The sequence below is a fragment of the Molothrus ater genome, chromosome 3 (genome assembly GCF_012460135.2).
Source record: "Molothrus ater isolate BHLD 08-10-18 breed brown headed cowbird chromosome 3, BPBGC_Mater_1.1, whole genome shotgun sequence".
In the NCBI taxonomy this organism is placed as follows: domain Eukaryota; kingdom Metazoa; phylum Chordata; class Aves; order Passeriformes; family Icteridae; genus Molothrus; species Molothrus ater.
Genome location: NC_050480.2, coordinates 29231510 through 29252953, shown reverse-complemented (window position 1 = coordinate 29252953; position 21444 = coordinate 29231510). Strand labels below are relative to the sequence as shown.

Genomic DNA, 21444 nt, shown 5'->3' with positions numbered 1-21444 from the left:
TTTTCCCTATCACTGCTGTTATTTCTCAACAAAGTATAAAAAACATACCAGCATGCTGTTTCTTTTTTCTGCCCACTGCTGCTCCAATAATTTGAATCAACTCCTCCTCTGAAGCACCCGACCGTAGGTGATCTCTCAAGGACACTTCTGAATTCCCAAAAAGGCACACCTGCAGCCAACCCAGGGAAGCAGAGGAGGAGAAATGAGAAAGAATAAAATAAATTACTTTTACAAGTATTTTGTACTAACCCCAGAGTAAAGAGCTTTGAAGAGGCATACCCTATTGAAGGGAACATTTATGGAGATTGTTTTCTTTATCTCTCCTCATGTACATGCAGTCAGCCTGGGATGTTTATGTAGCCTAAGCTCATTGGACCGTCAGGCTGCCTCGGTCATCTGATGTTAGGCTGCAGCACAGCTGTTGTCAATATCAGGTGACAATGCATAAGTGCCAATTTTTAATTGAAAACTTTAATTTTCCCCCAGAAACTGCCAGTTTCAACGTGGCAGGAAATGGTTATCCCTCCTTGTTCTACAGCCATTGAGCAAACATACAGGCTGCTCTTGAAGGAGAAGAGCTACAAGTTGTTTGGGAAACAAGACAAGATCCTTGTGGAATGCAAAAGCCAAGCCCTCACAGCTGCTTGGACCCTTTTTAATGAGAAATCATCTGCTTGTCACATGTTTAAGATGATTTTGAATCAAAGATTAGAATAAATGTTTATATTTACTGGCCTTGCAACCATGTTTTACAACTGAAGTTAACTATGTTAGGAAAACAGAGAAACCAAAAAAAAGGTGATGTAACATCTCCCTAACAGCCTGACAAGATGGAACAAGAATTCATACAGAATAAATAAACAGGAGCTAGCTGGTAATAATTATGCATCTTTACATCCCAGCTACTTTTAGGGCACGAATTTCAACACTATTTTCACTGCATGAAATGGAAAAGAATCCTGCTTCACTACCAACCTTTAGGTTCCCATCTGCTGTTATCCTCAGCCGATTGCAGGATCCACAGAAGTGCTCTGACATGGAGGTGATAAAGCTGATTTGTCCCTGGAAATGTGGCACCTTGTAACTCTAAAGAAACGCAGAAGAGAAAAAAAAAGAGTCAAATACAGACTCCTAGCTTTTATAGCTCCACTTGCCTAAAGACCAGAAAATCTTTTTTAACATAGATTTTCTTCAACCCTAAGATCATATCAAAGAAAAAATAAAAGTAAAGTCAGTTTTTCAGGTGTCCCAGTCTATTCCGCCCCATTCCTAGAAATCTCAAACTTGTTAAATGCTTGCTCTTGTAGTTATCAACTAACAGGTGATGCCTCTAGGAGCATGAGCTAGAAATTCCCCATTTGGCACTTTACACTCTAAAACAATAGTTTTTTCACTGAGCAACTCTTCCATCAGGATTGTTTATGTGCAAACATAGACTAACAAAGGTTTCAAAAGCTGCAAATACAGGATACAGGCATGGTATTCTTTATAGCTGACTGAAAATACATCGAGAAAACACATTGTATTTATAAAGGTACAGACTATGACTAGGACTTCATTAGATCAAGTCTCCTGCAGGCAGCTTGACCAAAACCTACGAGTTACCACAATGAGTATTTATTCCTTTGGTTGTCAAATATCAATGCTGAACTTGGAATAATTTGGGGATTTGGGGCAGGGAAGGAATAGGGGCATGTTTCACACATTCTCTGTCCAACCCCACCTTGGCTGTGCTGGAAGTCTCACAGGGTAATTTCTCCAGTTCTGGCCATCGCTGTTTAATTGTATCAAGCATTTCTTTGTAGCTCACCATCTTCTTGAAGTTCCATTTATTGCCTAGAATTAACAAAACCAGCCTAACCTTAGACTGTGGATTTTATTTTCTTAATTAGCAGAGAACCACCTTCACATTCTCTGTAAGTGTCACTTAAGGTGACACTGAGGTGTCCCAGACCCAACAAGTCCTTCTACACCTTATGGAGGGAAGAAGATAACCTGCAAAAAGTTTCAGGCAATTCCTAATTCCCTTGAGGAGCTTACCAAAACTGGGGTGAACATCTACCAGCCAGCTCACTTGTGTCCAAGAAGAATCTCAAAGCAGCAGTACTTACCATCAAAGGGCATGTATTCTATGAACCGCACGTCAAGGGGCAGATCCTTTGTGAAATCCACAAAGTCCAGCACTTCATCCTCATTGAAGCCTCGCATCACCACACAGTTTACCTGCAGGTAAAGCAGACACCTGAAATCAGTGAGCAGAGTGTGACCTGCACCCCCAGCTGCACAAGGAGATGATGTGAATTCTACTCATTACTTCTTGATAAGATCTTCAAGTTTTTCTCCAGTTTTAATAAAAATTATTCACGGAGTGGGGTGGGAGGGGAGATGGAATATAACAAATTCCTCATCAGGTGATCTGTACGTATGGTAAAACAAAACAGTTTCAGAGTAAATAACATTGACTTTACCTTAACAGGATGGTAGCCAAGTTCAGTGGCTTTGTGGATTCCTTCCATTACCTTGTGAAAGCCTAAGATACAAAAAGAGTGAAAAATAATTTTTATTGTTTCAAAGCAGAATGCAAAAGGTGGTTATTTAGTACAAGACAAAGAGATGACAAATAAAAACCAATCTGATTCAGTAGACAGGGCTGCAAGTAAGAACAGCTGCAAAAGAAGACTTCAATTATACCCCCCCCACAACCCTCAAAGACTACCAAGTTACTATACTCAAGTCATTGAGATCAATATTTAACTGATATTTGAGTAATCAACAATACAGGTATGATTTTTTTCTATCTTTGGATATCCACATATTATTAGCGTAAGATTCTGCACTCCCCTGTAAGACAGCTTTCCTTGTGTTACATTCTTCTTAAAGGGAGTGGAAAGAATTTATGAACTGCCTCCAGATGCACTGAAGAAGGAATAATAAATTCATGTTTATTTTATAGTAATGGCTTGTGTCTTTTCTACAATAACAGAATTTCTCTGTTCTGAATCAGAGAGCAATGTTGCTAAGTGAATTTTAAAAGGATTTTTCTAAAGTACATTTGGGGTGGAATGGGTTTAGGAGCAACAAAAAGCCCCTTGATTCCCTGTTCAACCCTGGCTACAGATGTAATTGGCTTCCCAAAGCTACTGACTATCCATTTGTCAGAAGATCAGAGGCAGCATTTTTCAGGATCATCATTTTTATGACTAAACACAGGAAATTAGTGAACAAAATGTGGCCGGGATTAGAGCATTTAGGAAAGCAATTCAATTGGCCTTTGACCCTTGAAAACAAGATATAAAAACTACAGTAACTTCAAGGAATGAAGTGTCCAGTTTCATCCTACCATTTAGTGTGGCCTACACCTACCAGCTGCTCTCAAACAGAAATATATAGTTAATTTAGGGCAAGTGTCTTTGCCCCTACATGTACCTCTTAAAGCTGGAAGAAAAGCAACAATACAGTTTTAGAATTCCAAGGTCATTTAGGAAAGCCTCTTAATGATCTCATTCAAACCCCCTCTTCTGTCTACTTTCTTTAAAGTTAAGACCTTTCATCAGGACATCCATTTTGTGTATTATTCCCTCCCTGCCACACCCAGCAGCTGGCAGAGAACAGAGGTGAGAACAATGAGACAGCAAATTCCCGAGCTCTGGGCACACATTTCTGGTGAGTGGGGATGCTCAGCTGCTCGCCCAGTGTTTGTGAATGCCTCTTCTACCCTGGCAGGTTCTAGACTAAGTTCCATTCCTGTTCTGCACATGAAACTCAGGTATGAGAGCCCAAACAGTGTATGAGACTGAGCTCCTTCTTCCAAAGCTGTAATCTTCAAAAGCAAATACTTTTTAAGTGCTAATAAAAGGGCAGTATGTCTCAGAAGTTTTGATGACAATCCCCATACTGCTCCTAGTCATATGTTTTTCTGCACAGGTCCATCACCCTCCTTTCCTTATCTATGATCTACTGGAAACTCAGATTCTCTAGTGAACAGGTCATACCTTCATTACTCTGTAGGAGCTTTAGCAGAAAAAAGCAGTAACTCAGCAGTATTCTGTACATATTTAATATGGGATGCATACTTAATATGGGATGCATCAGAAAAAAAGAAAACTAAAGAGACAAAAATTTCACTTCACTGCTCTATGGCTAGTAAAGGCATCATAAAGCATGGACATAGGAAAGCAGAAGATACAATTATTTAATAAGCCGGTTCTAATGCTAATCCTGGCTGCAAAGAGTGGTGAAGAGCAAAGTTATTTCACATAGTGAAATAACTCTTGCAAACAACTGTTTGCAGTTATGGCCTGTCACCCTTCTCAATCACCACCTACTTGTGCTTGTGCCCAGGAAGTTTCCAGCACCTGTGGTAGATCTCATTCCAATTAAGCAAGATTGCAGGCAGATTATGGCAACAGAGATAACAATACACTGCTGTAAACACAACCCAGAGCCATAAATGGGATCAAAAATCTCTGCTACTGCTCAGAAAATCTAATCTGTGACCAGAGGATTACAGAAAGGAGAAACTCAACGTAACTAAAAGGGCCAGGAAGAAACCACTTCTCCTCTTTTACCCAATGAAAAATTTCAATACTTTAATCATATTTGATTTCTTCTGAAGTCAGAACTTCAGCCAGTTTTATAGTATAGAGAACCATAGAGCCACACAGAAAAATCCTATATGGAACAAAACCTCCCAGCAGTTAATCTTTACAGGAAAAAAGGCTTCAGGCCTACATTTAACGATACAATACAGTAGTAATTCACTTTCCTTGTATGAAACACACATAAAAAAAAAAGGAAAAGGACAGGCCATGAAAGAGGTTAGACTGGCTATCTGCATGAAAGTATTCTTCATTTGTTCATCCCTTAGAATGTGGAAGATTGGAAAAAGTAGAAATATTATGGTACTCTAAAATGCTTTCACACGTCAGTGAAATCTCAGTTATTTTGTCTATCCCAACCATCTGCAAGTAGGAGCAGATGTGATGCAGGGCACCTGCAACAAAGATACACATTTTCTGCATCTTCTTAAAATCCTACATCAACTTTCCAGCAAAAGAGAGAAATTATTCCAAGTTTCTCAAGTTCCATAATCAGATGCCACCTTTACTTTCCAGAGAAGTTATCAGCCTGTAGTAGTCCAAGACCAGGGATCCCTCTCACCTTAACAGAGCTAAATCTCGTTGCCTCTGGAACTGCCATAGGAGACAGGGTAACTCAGTAGAGCAGGCACTCTATTCTCTGCTCACTCCACACTTGGAAATCTCCTATTAAATAAAAATCCTCAAAAAAAAAAAAAAAAAGGCATTTTACATAATTTCAGCCTTTAACCTTAACAAAAGAAAAAAAAGAAAAAAAAAAAAAAAACAAACTAACTCAATGTTACTATTTTTACCTGATCTCTGCTTGGAAAAAATATCTATGATTTGGAGACTTTTTCTCCTTTTAAAAAATATTCAGTAACAGAAATTTCCCTGTTCATTGTCTATGCTGTTCAGTTGAGCAATTTCTCTCTTTGTTGCTAAAAGATCTTTTTTTCTTTAAAGGTGGAAGAGAACATTTATATAAATAAAAATTACCTTCATCCCCTAATAACTTTTCATTTACTTTACAGCCAGCACATTCCTAACAGCTTATAATCAGATATGAAGATCTCTGGCCTTATAATTCAGGAAGCTGGAGGCTCAGCTTTGCCCCTTCAATGGGAAAAGAAGGGCTTGTTCCTAATGAATGTCACAAACCATTGTAATACTCAAACACAGAGAGCAGAAGGAAAGAGCACAGTCAACACCTGTTTGTGATTAGTTACTCCCAGATACCACTCTGGGAGCCAACTGTGCCATGACACAACCAGATCAATGAAACAGCCGACACTGGAAGGATAATGCTCCAGCCAGCTTTATGACAGGAACTGATTTCTGCACCATGACACAGAAACCTGACACTGAAGTAGTGCTCCCACAGAGACTGCTGACAAGGACACCTTCCTGCACCTGCCAGCAGAACTTCGGTTTGCTAGCAGTGATTCAAATGCTGACATTACTTCCCACAGCATTCCAGATTTCTACAATCCTTTCCCTACATGTACCTGAGGCTGTTGCACCATCTGGTGGCTACTTAGAGGTTTTGTCAGAATTAGAAGTTCACACACTGCTTAAGTTACAGTGCTGGACAGAGAATGATACAACATCAAATCAGTTTTAGTTTGGAAGGAAGCCCAACCATGAAGCTGAGCTCCATCAGCTTTAGGATTCATTTAAACCAGAATCTGTAAGACTGGGCATATCCAAGCGTTTCTCAAATTTTACTTGCAATTACTTGCTCAGTAGGAGAGAAGTTACAAAGCCAACAGCCCTCCTCAAATTACCTCAGGCATGGTTTATGTTTATTCCTATTAAAAAGTAGTGGATACAGAACATCACTAACCACAAGTGAGACCACTGCTAGCACACCCCAAATATAACTTCCAGAAACTGCCACTATTCATGACAAGAAGTTCAGTTCTTGTGGCATCTTTGTCCTCAAGTGGTATCGCAGAAACATCTGGGTTTTTTGAACAGTATAAAAGCAGAGCAGCATACAAGACCAACACAAGATTTGGATAGCTCTTGAGAGCTATGACTAACCAATTATACACTATATGACTAACCACATAACTGTGGTAAATTGAGCATCTTCCACTTCACCAGATCCAACGAAAAAGGCTCTACCTGCTCTTCTAGCATTACAGAAAGGAGGAAGAACAGTCACTATTGAATAATCTAGTATAGACTATTTTTCCTACCCTCAGAAGGATAGCAATTCACTTCACCCCCGCGAAGTAACTGACTGTGAAAGATATAGTAAGAAACTCAGGACACTCCTGCCAGCATTAACACAGTTGCCTTAGAAGGTAAATTTGTACCTTTCCTTCGGACAATGAACTCAAATTTAGCTGGCACCAAAGTATCCAGGCTAATGTTAATGGCATTCAGTCCTGCTTCCTTCAGCTGGGGCAGCAGTCTGGTTAAGTTGATCCCATTGGTTGTGACAGCAATGGTTTTCAGCCCTTCTAGTTTGTACAGTTCACCTAGGAAAGAAAAGTAAAAAGAACACTTTAAAAAGTAGTTTAACTAAAAGGTTTAAAGGTTACACAGAAAACCCAAAAGATTTGTGAAACAAAGAAAAATGTAACACTCAACGTGTGAAGAAAATGTGAACACTTAGTGCTTCGGCCTTCTTCCAGTTGTATTGGTTTAAGAGACCAATTTTAGCACATATCCATTTCAAAAGATATGAAAGAACAGTTTATTGCAAGCGAAACTGGTGGTAAAGTTTTGTTTTATTAAAATGCACACTAGTTTTGTTCCTAATTTCTTAAATACCTACTTTATTGTTGAAAGACAGCCCCTGATTTTGTGTACTTTCTTTTCCTCATCCACCTTTGCAAACTGAATTTTATGTTCTGCAATAATAATAAGCAGCAAGCCATCCCTTTCACAACTGACACCTGATCTGTTTATTTAGCAACTTCTATCCTACAATGCTTTACCAAAAAACCAGCTCTAACCCAGAGGTAGCTGCCAGCAGAAGTTTAAACTTATGAAAGAAATACCACATGCAGTCCTAACAAAACAGAAAAAGGTCAACATACTAGACTATTACAGAGAATCCAAGGCAACAACATCCAAAGGGACAAAACATTTGCACTTGACAACTGAAATATTTCCATTACCAGTGGTAGCCCAGCCGACTGGAGAGTGCTTACGCAAGACACTAAAAATTGGCTAACAAAAGAAAACAGCATAAGAAGCAGCTAATATAATGAGATTAAGATTTAGAAAAGAAATGCCTCCTCATAAGCCAAATGCAGAAATCCTCAGCATACCAGATCTCCAGAGATCAAGCTTTCAAACCTCCAGTTATCAGTACAATAACAAACAAGAAAAGAAACCCTCATAAACAACTCACAGAAGCTGAGCCACAGCAAAATAATTTACTTTGGTTTTTCCTCCCTCCCTCCCTCCCTCATAATCTCCACCATAATTATTTAAGAAATATTTGAAGAACCCTTACTCTTGAGACAGCTGTAATTACAGCACAAATATTTCATAGTCCCTTCGTCCCTCACTATTTTACCTTTATTTATTCAAGTTGATAAGGGCTTTATTTCTGCTTTATCTCATTGCCTAGCTCTTTTCAAAATATTCACCCTAAGCCAAGTCCAGAACACTGGAATGGGTCAAGCTAGGTCACAGCAAAGATGCTGAAGTTTATAGCAGCAGCATTTTGGAACATGATTAGGAGCTCCATAAAGACATGAGGTTGTAGGGAAAGAGCAATTTTACTAAGAGAGATTTTTTTTCCTGACCTTCAGCTCCCAAAAGTCCTCCCAAATGACCAAGAATAATCTCTTCCTAGAGGATAAGTGCTAGTGGCTCAATTTTGCCCAAGATTATTTAACATTAGCTATCACTAGCAGCCTAATCTTTGTGAGAGTAAAGGATACATGCTACAGCCAGAGAAAAGTTTGGAAACATCACTACTTTTATTTATAGCCTCAGAACGCACAAAATGCTCAACCTCAGAATGACTGGGAAAAAAAGTCTAGGTGCCATAGAGGTTTCATTGCTAGAAATGTAAAATATACATTTACAAATATTATAAAATATTATAAAATATTATAAATAAATATTTATTATAAATAAATAAAATATAAAAAATAAATGCATAAAGGTATTGGATAAAACTAATGTCATTCTGCAGCCTAAAATGGAAAAAAAATTTAAGAAGCAGCGCTAGTTGATTAGATCACCACAGGCAGCAGCTGATGTCCATGCATCTTTTTCCTCATCAGACAGGGTGAGATACTGGATGAGGCACTGGAAATAAACTAATATGTGGAATCAACTGTAGTAACAAGCTGGACAGTAGACAACTGTAAGAAGTTAGAGATGGAGGCTTAACACTAACACCAACAAGTTAAAAAGGACCAGTGAGAACACTCTACCAGGTGTAACCTTCACAGGGTCTTGGCTTCTTGGCTTGTTGACCTCTAAAATTAAAAGGGATCAAAGAGACTTCATAACTTTGTAACTCTATTTGTACCTGTATTAAATCTGTTTGCTGACCTTTGGTCACTGCCTTATCACAATCGGCACAAGCAAAGGCAACTGACAAAAACTACCAAGTAGAAAAGGAAACAGAACAGATGCTCTAAGTCCATAGCATGAAGCTAAAACTTTTATGTCAAGCTTGAGCCATGAAATAAACCAATTTACATTTATGTTTTCCTTTAGGATATGGAACCTCTTCTTAAATAGACAATTTTCTTACATATTCTCCTCCAATCACTTCCTTAACTGCACTTCTCCCGACTGACTCCAGAAAAGGTAAGCATGCTTCCTAACACATGAACTAAGTCTATCCTACACCACTTCACTCTTGAAATGGGTATAAAAAGTTGCTATGAAAAGGCATCCAATATTCCACCCTCCACCCCATGGAAAATTATTTCATCAGTGCAGATGTATACTCCCCAGACTACTAATAACAAATAGCTCTCAGAGAGTTTATATCCGATGCTTATTTAAACTTTGAGTACCTCAGAGGGGATGGATTCTATATTCCCCTATCAGCTGCTTCAGAAAAGTCTCAAACATATGTTTTCACCAGTCCTCAGGACATAATTTAGCTTTCAGCAAGTGTTAGATGCTCACAGTTTATGTACGTTCATCTGTTAAAAGATTTTAAATAAAGAACTGTAGCAGGCCTCTAAATAGGATGGTCTCCTACAGTAGCTTCAAATTGTATCTGTTCATTGAAACAACTAAAAAACTTGAATTTGTGTCTCAAAATATTTGGAAACAGAAATCCAGCATTAACATTTTTGAGCTTTACTCACAAGAGTAAAGGTATTTCACAGATCATTTATAGTTTGGAGAAAGACTTGCTGAAAGTAAACCTAACTTAAACCCCAACCCAATTCAGCATGAGCAATATTGTAGGCAGCTTCTCCAAAACCATCTAGAAAACCAGACTAACTCTATCCCAGACCAAACCAGTACATTGTGCTAAGATGGCTTCAATAAAGATGCTGTACTCAAATTCTGCAGAAGACATTTTAGGGCTTGATTTTCCCTCAATGAGTTTTCCCACAGTTATTACATTGATATATTTACTTTTGAGTCTCATCTAGATCCTGGACTGTTACCATAGGGTAACACCAAAGTGTGAGAAAACAGAAAGTGTTTGTAGACCTAATTCAACAATTTTCAACAGCCTTAAAAAAAACCCAGCCAGACTAATACAAATCCACAACAGAATGAACTAATACAACATGACAAACATCTTGACATCCCTTACCTTCACCCCAAGAGCACTATTGTTATCCACTAAAATGATCACTATGAATCTGTCAAAGTTCAGCTGTGAACAGGAACACAGGCGGAATAATGAAAATCCAGTGGTTCAAAAAGATCCATTTCTTCCTTTCAGGCACAAAAATAAACCTTTGAGAATTCTATCATTGGAGTAAACCAAAACAAAAAGATGTCTATCCTTCCATTACCAATACTTCTGGATTGCAGCAATACAATAATGATTTTGCAGTGACCTGACTACTCTACTTAGACTATCAACATCATAAGAGCTGTGTTAAGTCATCAGCTACCACTGATAAATAAAAAAGGTGCCTACAATACAGTAAGAAAGAAAGCTCTGCACTGAACTGATGACATGGTTGGTTTCGACTCGTTTTCATGCCAATATTATGTGCTGAACTGCAAAGCTTTATTGTATATACTAATTTATAAATCTAGTTCCCTTTTACAGGAGCCAATAATTATACCTATTATCATTGGAAAGAATCTATTATCTTGAAAGAAACATGTCTCTTGAAAGGCATATAGCTTCCTCAGTACTAAAACCACCCCAAACCCCTCATGCATGGGCAAAATGTTCTAGACAATGGTATTTCAGAATTCTAAAAAGTTAGTGCAATTTCAGAATTCACAATCCAAGTTCAAGAAGACACACCCCAGCTCACTCCAGTCACACCTTTTCCAGCTATGAACAGGTCAATTCTGCAAACAATAGCTCTTCTGCTTCCTTTAGAAGGTCATCTTCTTTGGAAAAGGTCTTCCATCCAAATCCTGAACAAAACTGAGCAGAGGCAGGGAACATTTTCTGCATAAAAGCTCACTGCATTGGTAGGCAATTTTTCTTCTTTCAAGACTTTCTTCTTCCACATAAACCTTTTTTTTATCTTCAGTACTTAGAAGAGTGTATGCCCAGAAATAGACAAGTTCAGTTGTCTACAATACACCAAAGTGCACCCACCTACATAGCCTTAATCTAATTCATTGCCACTACACAAATCTACTTCAAGATATGAGACTTTGGACAGAGCAAAAAGCACTTAACTCAAGAAAGAGGTCATTTAACAAAATACCAATCAAAGCAAACAGACTTCTAAAATTTACCCAGTAATTTACCCTCCATTGAAGTAACAGTCCTCATCAATAAGTTTAAAAACAGGTTTTTCCACCATTCCTTATTAAACACAAGCAAGTGACATCTGTTATCAAGGCAGCAAAACAAAACCACCAAAAAAACACACTCCTAAAAAATCAAAGAGAAAGCTTGTTTTGTTTGTAAGCATATATCACTTGTTCCTCCTCACTGAGGACCCGATCATGTAAGTTCTTGATTTTTCACCATCAGGCTGCATTATTGCAAGCTACTGTAGTAGATGTTGAATATAAAAACAATGCTAAGTTCAGCTGGTATAATAATGTGGTGGTTTGACAGGAAATGTGTTTTTTGGGATGCTGTGTTTTTGGCCAATGGATATTCAGACTTTGTCAAACCATGACAAATACAAAGACACGTAAGCTCCGTCCAAGCAACAGAGCACAACTGGAAAATTTCTGAAAGGCACCTTGCATTTCACAATGTTGGGAAAAAACACCACAGTAAATATGGAATTATTCTTCCAGTAGCCAGACTGTGTCAGTGGATAGCTGTAAGAGCAATTCTTGCATCAATGTGTACCAAGTCACTCTGAAACACTCTGTACTGATTTGGGACTCACCCACAATATCCACCACATCAGGACGGATAAGTGGTTCTCCACCTGTCAGTCGGATCTTGTCCACACCTTCTTTCACAAACAGTCTGGCTAAGGTGATAATCTCCTGGGCAGTTAGGAGCTCTGATTTCGGAGTCAGCTGAACACCTTCCTCAGGCATACAGTACTGACCTGAAACAAAGGTTACAGAAATACATGAGGCAAAAAATAACCCGCAACAATTAATCTAATATTGATGGGCAAAATGCACCAAGGGCAGCTATCTTTAATGGATGCCAAATGACACCAACTGTGCAAAAATTTTACAATCTTCTAACAATTTCGTGGTTTACTTCAGAGGAAAACCCAAGTCTAATTTGATGTGCCTCAAAATTACAATGGATCCACTCTGAAGAAAAAGATGACCTCACTTCCATCTAAACTGCATTCAAGCAGAGACACCAAGTTCAAGGCGCAAGTATTGGGATATATCACCAGACTTTGCAGACGTAATTGTGGGAATGCCTAGGTAGGAGCTCTCCCGCTTTTGGAGACTTTGGACACACAGGCATCATTATGTAAACCACACCAAGTCTGATAAAAGATCTGTCACTTCCACCTGTCTCTGGTAGATCCCTAGGCTTGCTCCAGGTTTCCCACCCCAGCAGTAGCTCAGCCCCAATTAGTCTCTATCTGTCATTTATTGTTACTTTGTGAAGACAAGAAACAGTACAGGGCCAACACAGCAATAATACCTTAACCCAAACCTTGGCTTTTGTAAAATATGTGCAGGAGTTTTGTGCAAGGAAAGAGCAGACACTTACACCTGAGGTTGCACTTCTCAGTCAACGAAATTCGCAAGTAATTATGCTGCCGCCCAAAGCTGTCCATCAAAAAAGCAGAGAATGGAGCAGCATGTTCTAGCACAAAGCGTTCTCTTCCTGAGCTTTGTAATTCCTGCAACAAAAACAAGCAAGTGTTAAATATTTGAACAGTTACCCTGTTAACTTGCTGTATAAATATCAACTTTGAACTCAACTGATAATTATTATTCCATTCTTCTCACATAGACAGCTGCCCAAGGAAAACCATTGTCAAAAGTGGCCATTTATTAAGTTTCACACCCTACCTTAATCCATTTCTACAATTTTCCTTGTCTTTGCCATAGGTGCTTCAGGCTTTTTTTGTGCAGAATAGAAGGTGGTTTTGTTCAACTGCCTGTCTCTTCCCAGAATCAATGATCCAGGATCACCTCTGCTCACTACAGCCCTTGGGTAAATGAAATTATTGAGTAGAGGCCCTTCCTGCACTTCAGCACAAGAGAACCTGAAGTTGATGAAACACTGCATCTCTGCCTGTGTTGCTACCATATCCCATGTGCAATATTAACATCTTTTTAACAGCAAAACTGAATTATTGCTATATACAATTATGTTTCATGACACTTGTCTTAATTTCCAATGAAGGCTTCCTGCCTAAAACCATGTAACAGAACACGTCCAAAAGGCTTGTCTCAGTTAAGAGATGACATATAATGCAGGGCATCATGGAACTGGAAGAGAAGTGTGTGATTTCTGAACACCCGTTCAAGCTGAATAAAAAAGATCAGAATTTTAAAAATTTCTTTATTAACTGTCATGAAGTGAATATTACAAGTGATTTCTACTTAAAAATTTGGGGTTTTTTTAAAGCACAATGTAATACATTCTAGAGCAGCACGATTTTCAGGAAGTATGAGTATTTGCCCTCTACAATGAGGGCATAAAAAGGATGAGGAACTGCTGGAGCAAGACCAGATGAGGCCACAAAGCTGCTCAGATGGCTGGAGCTCCTCTCCTAAGAAAACAGGCTGAGAGAACTGGATCTGTTCAGCCTGGGGAGGAGATAGCTTTGGGGAGACATTATCACTTTCCAGTACCTAAAGGGGACTACAGGAGAGCTGAAGAGGGACTTCTTACAAGGGTCTGTAGTGATAGGGCAAAGGGGAATGGTTTTAAATTGAAAAAGAGTAGATTTAGATATTAGAAAGAAATTCTTCACTGTGAGGGTGGTGAGGCACTGAAACAGGCTTCCCAGAGAAGTTGTGGATGCCCATCCCTGGAAGTATTGGATGGGCTTTGAGCAAACTGGTCTAGTGCAAGGCATCCCGTGGGAGGGGGTTGGAACTAGATGATCTTAAAGGCCCCTTCCAACCCAAACCATTCTAGGCTTTTATGATCGCATTAGGTATCAAATATCCCAAATAGCAGCTGCAAACAAATACAGTTCAGTTTATACCAAGTAACTTAAAAATATCAGTACCATCAATGCCAGAAAGGTTAATTATAGCAAGGTCTAAATGCAGGAAGTCTTACTGCCTTTAGCCCATGACTTTCCAATTACAATGTTATAGCTCTCTGTTTCTGTACCTGTAAAGCACAGCTGAAACCACTCTGCTACTTTCAGAAAATATTTTGGTACCTCAAGTGAAACTTACAGTAACTGAATAAACTCTTATCACAGTACTGCAGAAAAGCAAGAGTTCACCAACATACTTTTATCAGCTGGTGGATACTTGCTTCAGGCACTACATACAAACATCCAAAACCCAACATAATTCAAACTCTGCTAAGTATTTTCACCTACTACATCAGAGTTAAATTAACATTTTATGGGAGGTCAATTTGGTAAGTCATGAATGAGGCCAGCTACCTAGCATCACTAAATAAACCAGAGAAAACAAAATAATTAAGGGAACCACCTTCACTGGGTCCTCGTTAGTTAACCACATACAGACATTTAACAATCAGTGAATTTCAAATCTAGTGAAAAGGCACATACAAAACCATTTCCTGTATATGTGCTGTTCACAAAGTTTGTGCGTTGTGTGCATGTGTGAATCAGCTGCAGCATTGTGCCTCAAGTTAAAATTGTGCTGACTAGTCTCAATAGGCTGCAGCAGGCAAATGATTAAAGAAAGTTTTGACATGAATTTAAGATGCAGAAATAGGAACCAAACAAAATGACACATTAGTGCATATTTAAACTGCTTATCTAAGCTAAAGTCATGAGTCACATCCAGTGAAAAACAGACGGGAAATCTCCAGACATACCAAAATCAGAATGTACAGGATGATGCCAAGGGACCAGGCAGGAACACACATAGCCACAGCCATCAGCTCCCTGCCTCTGGTTATCACTAGTGACCAAAGGAGCTAGTCCTGCACAGGATTTCCCTACAGCCCTTGCAAGGAATCTAGAAATGACCAGCTAAAATGGTGAACCACCCAGGTATGCTTCTCAAAACATTTTATTGTGAAAACATTTGTAAGAAACATTTGTGGGTGAGTGGAAGCCATAGAGGACCCTCAGTGATCAAATCACCCAGACAGCAAAGGTTATCTGGGGAGAGACCCAACTTCAGCCACCAGCAGCCGCAGCAATTTTGTTTCCAGCTGCGCTAACACCAGGCTCCTGCTAAACTTACAAGCAGGAGTCGTCATTCTTGGCAGCACAATCTTTTCCCTAACCTTTAAACAATCCACTATACTTGATCAAACAGCTTTGTGGTAAGATAAGAAGACCTTACTCTAAGAATATCCATAGCAGTGAGGAGCTAGAGGAGACAAGGGAGATACAAAGTGGCTGTTTCAAAGCCCAGAAAACATCTGTTTACCCCTGATAAAACCGCAGTAGTAGTTTCCAAGAAATTGCTTTACTGCCGGAAGAAAGCAATGCCTTTCAGTTTCAGGGGCTGCAACAGCAGAGGCGTATGGGGTGCAAGGCCAGCCCTGCCAAGACTTGGCCTTCCCTTCCTGGCAGCATCAGCAGTGTAATTGGCAACCACTCTGCAGCCACACCCACTGCTCACACACTTCACCTCCCCTTCCTGCAGCATTCTGAACAACTCATCTGGTTTTTAAACTCCCTGGGAAAATGCTCCAGCCTAGGGGTGTGTGGGTAGCGGTAGAGCTCTGCACAGCTTTAGGTTACCAAAAAAATCCTAAGTTGGGAGTCCCTTGTTTTGATAGAAATGCTGGCTCTGTTCCACTTATTGAAGGTAAGTGTTTCTCCAAATACAAGCCAGGTTAACTCAAAGAGCCCAGGTAAATATCCAGACTTCATTTCTTCATCTTCCTCAGTCAGAAAATTCAACCCTGAACAGACTAAATCTAAGGATATTTTAAATCTGCCAAACTCAGAAAAAACTCAACACAAAAAAGTGGGTTTTTTTTTCTTGAAAACTATGCTGCTTTCTGGCCTGGCTGGATATTTGATGTTCTCCTTCTATTATTTTGGAAAGGTATTCACATTTGAGAGGGAAAGCACTCCCAAGTTTATTAAAATTATCTGAGCCACTCTTGTGGGAGCCCTCCTCTCCTGTTTCTTTCCCACCAATGCTTTTTTGCATCTTTTTTAGGATTTGGCTTCCTTACCACTCCACTTGAAGACAGAACAGTACAAACCTCCCACCTCCCAGTTTTAGAGTCTGCATTACAGGCAGGGAAAGAAGGGAAAAGTTGTTCTCCCTGGAAGAAAGGCAGGGGCAAATGAGGGACACTTTAATGCTTTTATGCAATGAAAGACAAAACTGCATACTTTTAAAGACAGTAAAATGCTTAAAATAATTTCCTGTTTTCAGGAAAGAGCCCCCACTGGAGTGGGGACACAGGAGACCAGTTCTGTTGCTGGTCTGTCATCCATCTTCATGGCTGCTATAGGTAAAGTAGCTAAAGTAAGAGGAACAACACTGCCCTTCATTAATTACTCTAAAGTGAACTGTACAGAAGCAGCATTAAAAGAACAGGCACTCAGCAAAGATTGGTCTCAATAAACTTAAAAGTTTCTATTGGAAATAACTAACTCTTGCTGCAAAGTAGCGTGTTTTAGAACGGCGAAAAGAAAAATGTTTTACACAGCTACTAGAACTTATTTCCATCATTTTCTTGTTGTATACAGAAATGGGTTTGTCTGGGAGGGAAGAATGACAGGAGATGGAATTTTTAAGCTATTCAGTTTCTGACCAGTTAGATTTCAGCACAGAGGAATTAGGAGATACCCATAAGCCGTAATAGCTGATACCCATCAGCCTGAACTCCAGCAGAGGTGGATCCTGTACTACCAAAACTGCTACTGCACCCAGCACTAGCTCCTATTTTTATCAATACCATAGAAAAGGCCAGTTATCAAGGATGAGAACTCAGCTGCCTTCCTGGTAACTCAGAACAAGGATGAAGCATTCCCTCAGGTTATTGTGTAAGTAGGATTCTCCAAAGGGGAAGAATAGGTTGAGGTTGAACCTTGTCACTTGCAGCCTTTGTGAGAGTTACTGGAACAGGAAGAAAGCAAAAGCCTGCTACAGTTTCCAGGCTACAGGAAAAAGGTTATTCAATTTCCTGAAGTAGGAAAAGGTAGATGGTTGCTGGTTTTTCAACATATCAATGCCCAATTAGATAGCTTTTTCACTCAAAAGGGATGTCTATAACCCACAAGTCCCCACTCCCCTCTCTCCATAGTTGACAGGAGACACTTCTGCACATGGGAGGAATATGCCCTGTCACACAGTGTACTTTATCTGATCCATGAAAAAAAACCAGGTTCATTCTCTGGGCTGTCAATCACATGCTCTATACTAGTACTGAAAGAATGAGAGTTTAGATGACTGCACCTAGCAGCTATATTTTGACAAGCTGTCAACCCTTCAGACCTGACAAGTCACCTGTGATTTCCAGGAGAACTATTTTAACAATGCAGCAAAATTGGAAGCTGTCAGCAGAGGTATTAATAACTACCAGGAACACCCACAAACTGACAGATGCTAGAAAAGCTCAGTTAAACACAAGCGGGCAGACAACAGAATTCTTACCTACTAATCAAGCTGAAGATCCTTACTCTACTCTTCCACCTTCACTTCATCCCCAGTGATATTTGTGCACTCTAAAGCTTGCAAAGAGTTCTGCATAGACCTCAGGGACTACCACAACCTGTGTACCCATGACACTGTTAATGCTCTTCCTGTATCCACTGGCTCTTCAAGCTCCTGCAATCCCAAGGGTTTGTGCACAGCACTGCTGTCCCAGTGTAGCACCTAACACTGCTGCAGTGTCACAGACACAGCTCAGCAAGAGCTCTTCTCTTTCACGCCTCACCTTTAGCATCTTAGTCTGTAGGGAAGCGGTGACATAATGTCCTTGGCTCAACCTGGAAATCAGACAACCGCAGAGGCTGAAATGGGTCTAAGTAGGCCAAGTGCCAGAATGAGGTCTGAGCTGAGAAGTCCAAGACAAATGTTTTTGTGAGGGCTCAGCAGCTGCTGCCCAACAGCTGACCCCAAACAGCAGGCTACACTTGTGGGTACTGGCACGGAGAGCACTGCCCAGGGACTGCCACTGGCTGCCCACAAAACAGAGCAACAGCACACAGAGCGTTTCAGACACGACTGGCCGAGAATTAGGGCCATGTGAGGTCTTTCTGGGCAAGCTGGACTCTCCACTTTATCCCAGTACTGAAGGCTTCATTGTGGCCAAAGAAATTTTCAGGTGGTTATATCTGGATTACAGGCTCTACAAGAGCAGATGAAGAAAGATTAAGTGAAACTTTGTATCAAGACCCTTACTGGACATGATACATCTAGAGCAGAATTTTAAAAAAACATGCTGATTTCCAGTTCTGTAGTAGAAATAGGTCATCCTACCTGATCATTTTAGTTCAAGAATAGACTCTGGACATATATTATCATGGGTACAAGATGGCAGGATGGCATCAAACTTTGTTAACTGTGAACTAGTCAAGAAAAATCCAAAGAAATGCTTGCACACAACAGAACAACTGTGAAAATGCTGCTTTCAGAGTGCCTGTAGCTTCATGCCTTGTTCTAGTCTTAGAAAAAGGTACTCCACTCTCTGCACACCTCCGAGACTGACAACTGTATCTCAAAAACCAAGATTCAAACAAGTAAATTGTTCACCACACAGCGCTGGTACAACAGCTGTACTGAGCACACTGTTTGCAACCCAACCAAAAGACTTTGAATGGATGGCCTTGGACACAGCCTCCCAACTGTCTCCTGAACTGCCCGAGTTCTTCCTTCCACAGCTGGAATGACCATTTTAAAGGGGACTGAAACATAGTCTACTGCTCTCTTCTCCCCTTTGCACACACCTCCTCCCCAAAACCTCAGGAAACTAAACAGAACTCACGAATACTTGCAGCTCCAGCACAGGAAACAGTCAAGCAGTATTCACAACTGTTTTGAATGTTTGAATATTCTCTCATTTGAAAGCACATTTCACTGTCCCCTATGGCTGTAATGCTAATTACTTCTCTCTACAGGTGAATCCCAGGAGAAACTGAGAACAGAAAGGAAAAATGAGTGTATTATCACTGTATAGTTGCTAAGTCTGCAGTGCCTGTTTTTTACACTAGCTCACTTCTCAAGCCTGCAGGATATGAGCCAGTGCCCTGGCACACTTCTAATATTTACTGTACCACAAATGGGTATCGCCCAGCCCATTCTTCCAGGTACCACGGCTTTTTGCCCCTAAGGGACTTTCAGACAGATGTTGTAATTAAGCTCCCTCAAAACTATTCCTGAATGTTTGGTACAGCTACCCGATGTAAAGAAAGTAGTGAAAAGTAATTCTGACCCGAATTTATAAAAATGTTTATGGCCTAGGAAAACAACCAAACAAAACAAACTCAATAACCTTTCTAGTTTTCGGAGTCAAGTAAGCATTCAATAAAGCAACGCACAAATGCATTTGGTTTCCTGTAAGTAAGTAAGTGGCAGTAAATGCATTCAATTCTGGCGACACGGAGTCTGTCACTAGTAGCTTTAGCTTATTTTCTGTTTGATGAAGCCAGCCATGCAATTGCAAGTAACTCAATAAATCATGTTCCAGCTGGAACTGCTGTGCCATGCCCTATTTCTGCTAGACAGTTACTGAATCTAGACTTTCCGTGTAGCTTTTTCTTCTGAAAAACAAGAGACACCAAGAGACCGAACCCACCCGAGGGACCAAAAGTTAAACCGGGAGAAGCTGTATCAGGGCAACTCCTGAGTTGACTTCACGCCAGTACCAGCACAAACAGGTTCAGTGCGAAGTTCGTATGACCATCAGAGCACAACCACTGAAAGCTGCCAAACCACTCGCGTTTTGACCCAGGCTGATCAAAGAGTGTTGTGTAATCTCTCCTTTGGCTGGGCAGGAGCACAGGACCGGCTCGGTCCATCAGACCGGGTGTCCCACGTATTTCCTAAGTAAGGGTGACATTTCAACAAATGAAGGATACACAGCATTCTGTATTACTACACGTTTTGTTGACTCTTCCCTCCCCCCTATACACAATCAGGTCATGTTCACCGCACAAACCACTGGTCGGTCCAGTACCTTGCAAAATTCTATAGACAGGTTGCATTTCTCGGGAACGCGCCGGCAGCCTCCGCCCGCGGTGCCCGAGACCCCTGCTCACCCCACCGGGCGCTGCCACGGTTACCAGAGCGCCCCTCCACGAAACACATCTTCCCAGGGACGAGGCACCGGCCCGCCACTCAAACTCCCAAACGCGACCCCCGGCGACACGGCACGACACGGCACGACACGGCACGGCACGGCACGGCTCGGCACGGCTCGGCTCGCTCACCTCCCCCGCGCCCCCCGCCCGCACCGCGGCCCCCCGGACCCCCGGGCCCGCCTCACCTGCGCGGCGGCCGAGGCGGCCCTGGCGCGCACCCCGCTGCTGCTGCAGGCGCGGCGCGAGGCCGCCCCGCGCGCCCCCCGCAGGAGCCGCCCCCACCGCGCCGCCGCCGCCGCCGCCATGCGGCTCCCCTGCCCCAGCGCACGGGGGGCGCTGCCACCGCCGCCAGCTCCGCGCCGTCACGCGGGGAGGGCGGGGGGGGGGAGCAGCCAATCGGAGCGGCGGCCGGCGGCCGGTGCCGTGCTGCACGCTGGGAGTTGTAGTTCGTTCCCCTCAGGCGAGCTGGCCAAGGGAAGGGGGGAGGTTTCCCGCAAGGTCCCTCGGCACCGCTGGGTACTCCCAGGGCAGCGGTACCGGGCAATTCACAGAATCACGAAATATCCTAAGTTGAAAGCGACCCACAAGGATCATCGAGTCTAATTGCTAGCCCTGCATAGGAGCATCCCCAATAGTCACCTCATGTGCCCAAGAGTATTGCCTCTAGAATTCAGACAGGCTTGGTGCCATGACCACCTCCCTGGGGAGCCTGCTCCAGGGCCCAACCACCCTGGAAGAACCTTTTCCTAATATCCAGCCTAAACCTCCCCTGACACAGTTTAATGCCATTCCCTCAAGGTCTGTCACTGGTCTCCAGAGAAGAGATCAGTGTCTGCCTGGCCTCCCTGCCTCCCCTCACGAGGAAGGTGATGAGGTCTCCCCTCAGTCTCCTCCAGGCTGATCAG

General features: G+C 41.5%; 1 protein-coding gene across 1 annotated transcript in view; it reads right to left on the bottom strand.

Annotated features, from left to right (window-relative positions):
- MOCS1 (molybdenum cofactor synthesis 1) overlaps window positions 1-20808 on the bottom strand; it is a 30087-nt gene extending 9279 nt beyond the window's left edge. The window contains exons 1-9 of the mRNA XM_036380041.2: window positions 20725-20808; window positions 12871-13003; window positions 12071-12238; window positions 6902-7066; window positions 2469-2530; window positions 2112-2223; window positions 1724-1836; window positions 976-1086; window positions 49-169 (exon numbers count right to left, since the gene is read on the bottom strand). Coding sequence (XP_036235934.1) covers window positions 49-169; window positions 976-1086; window positions 1724-1836; window positions 2112-2223; window positions 2469-2530; window positions 6902-7066; window positions 12071-12238; window positions 12871-12937 — 919 coding nt within the window. The 5' untranslated portion in view covers window positions 12938-13003; window positions 20725-20808. The remainder of the gene's footprint in view (window positions 1-48; window positions 170-975; window positions 1087-1723; window positions 1837-2111; window positions 2224-2468; window positions 2531-6901; window positions 7067-12070; window positions 12239-12870; window positions 13004-20724) is intronic.
- Window positions 20809-21444: the final 636 nt, after the last annotated feature.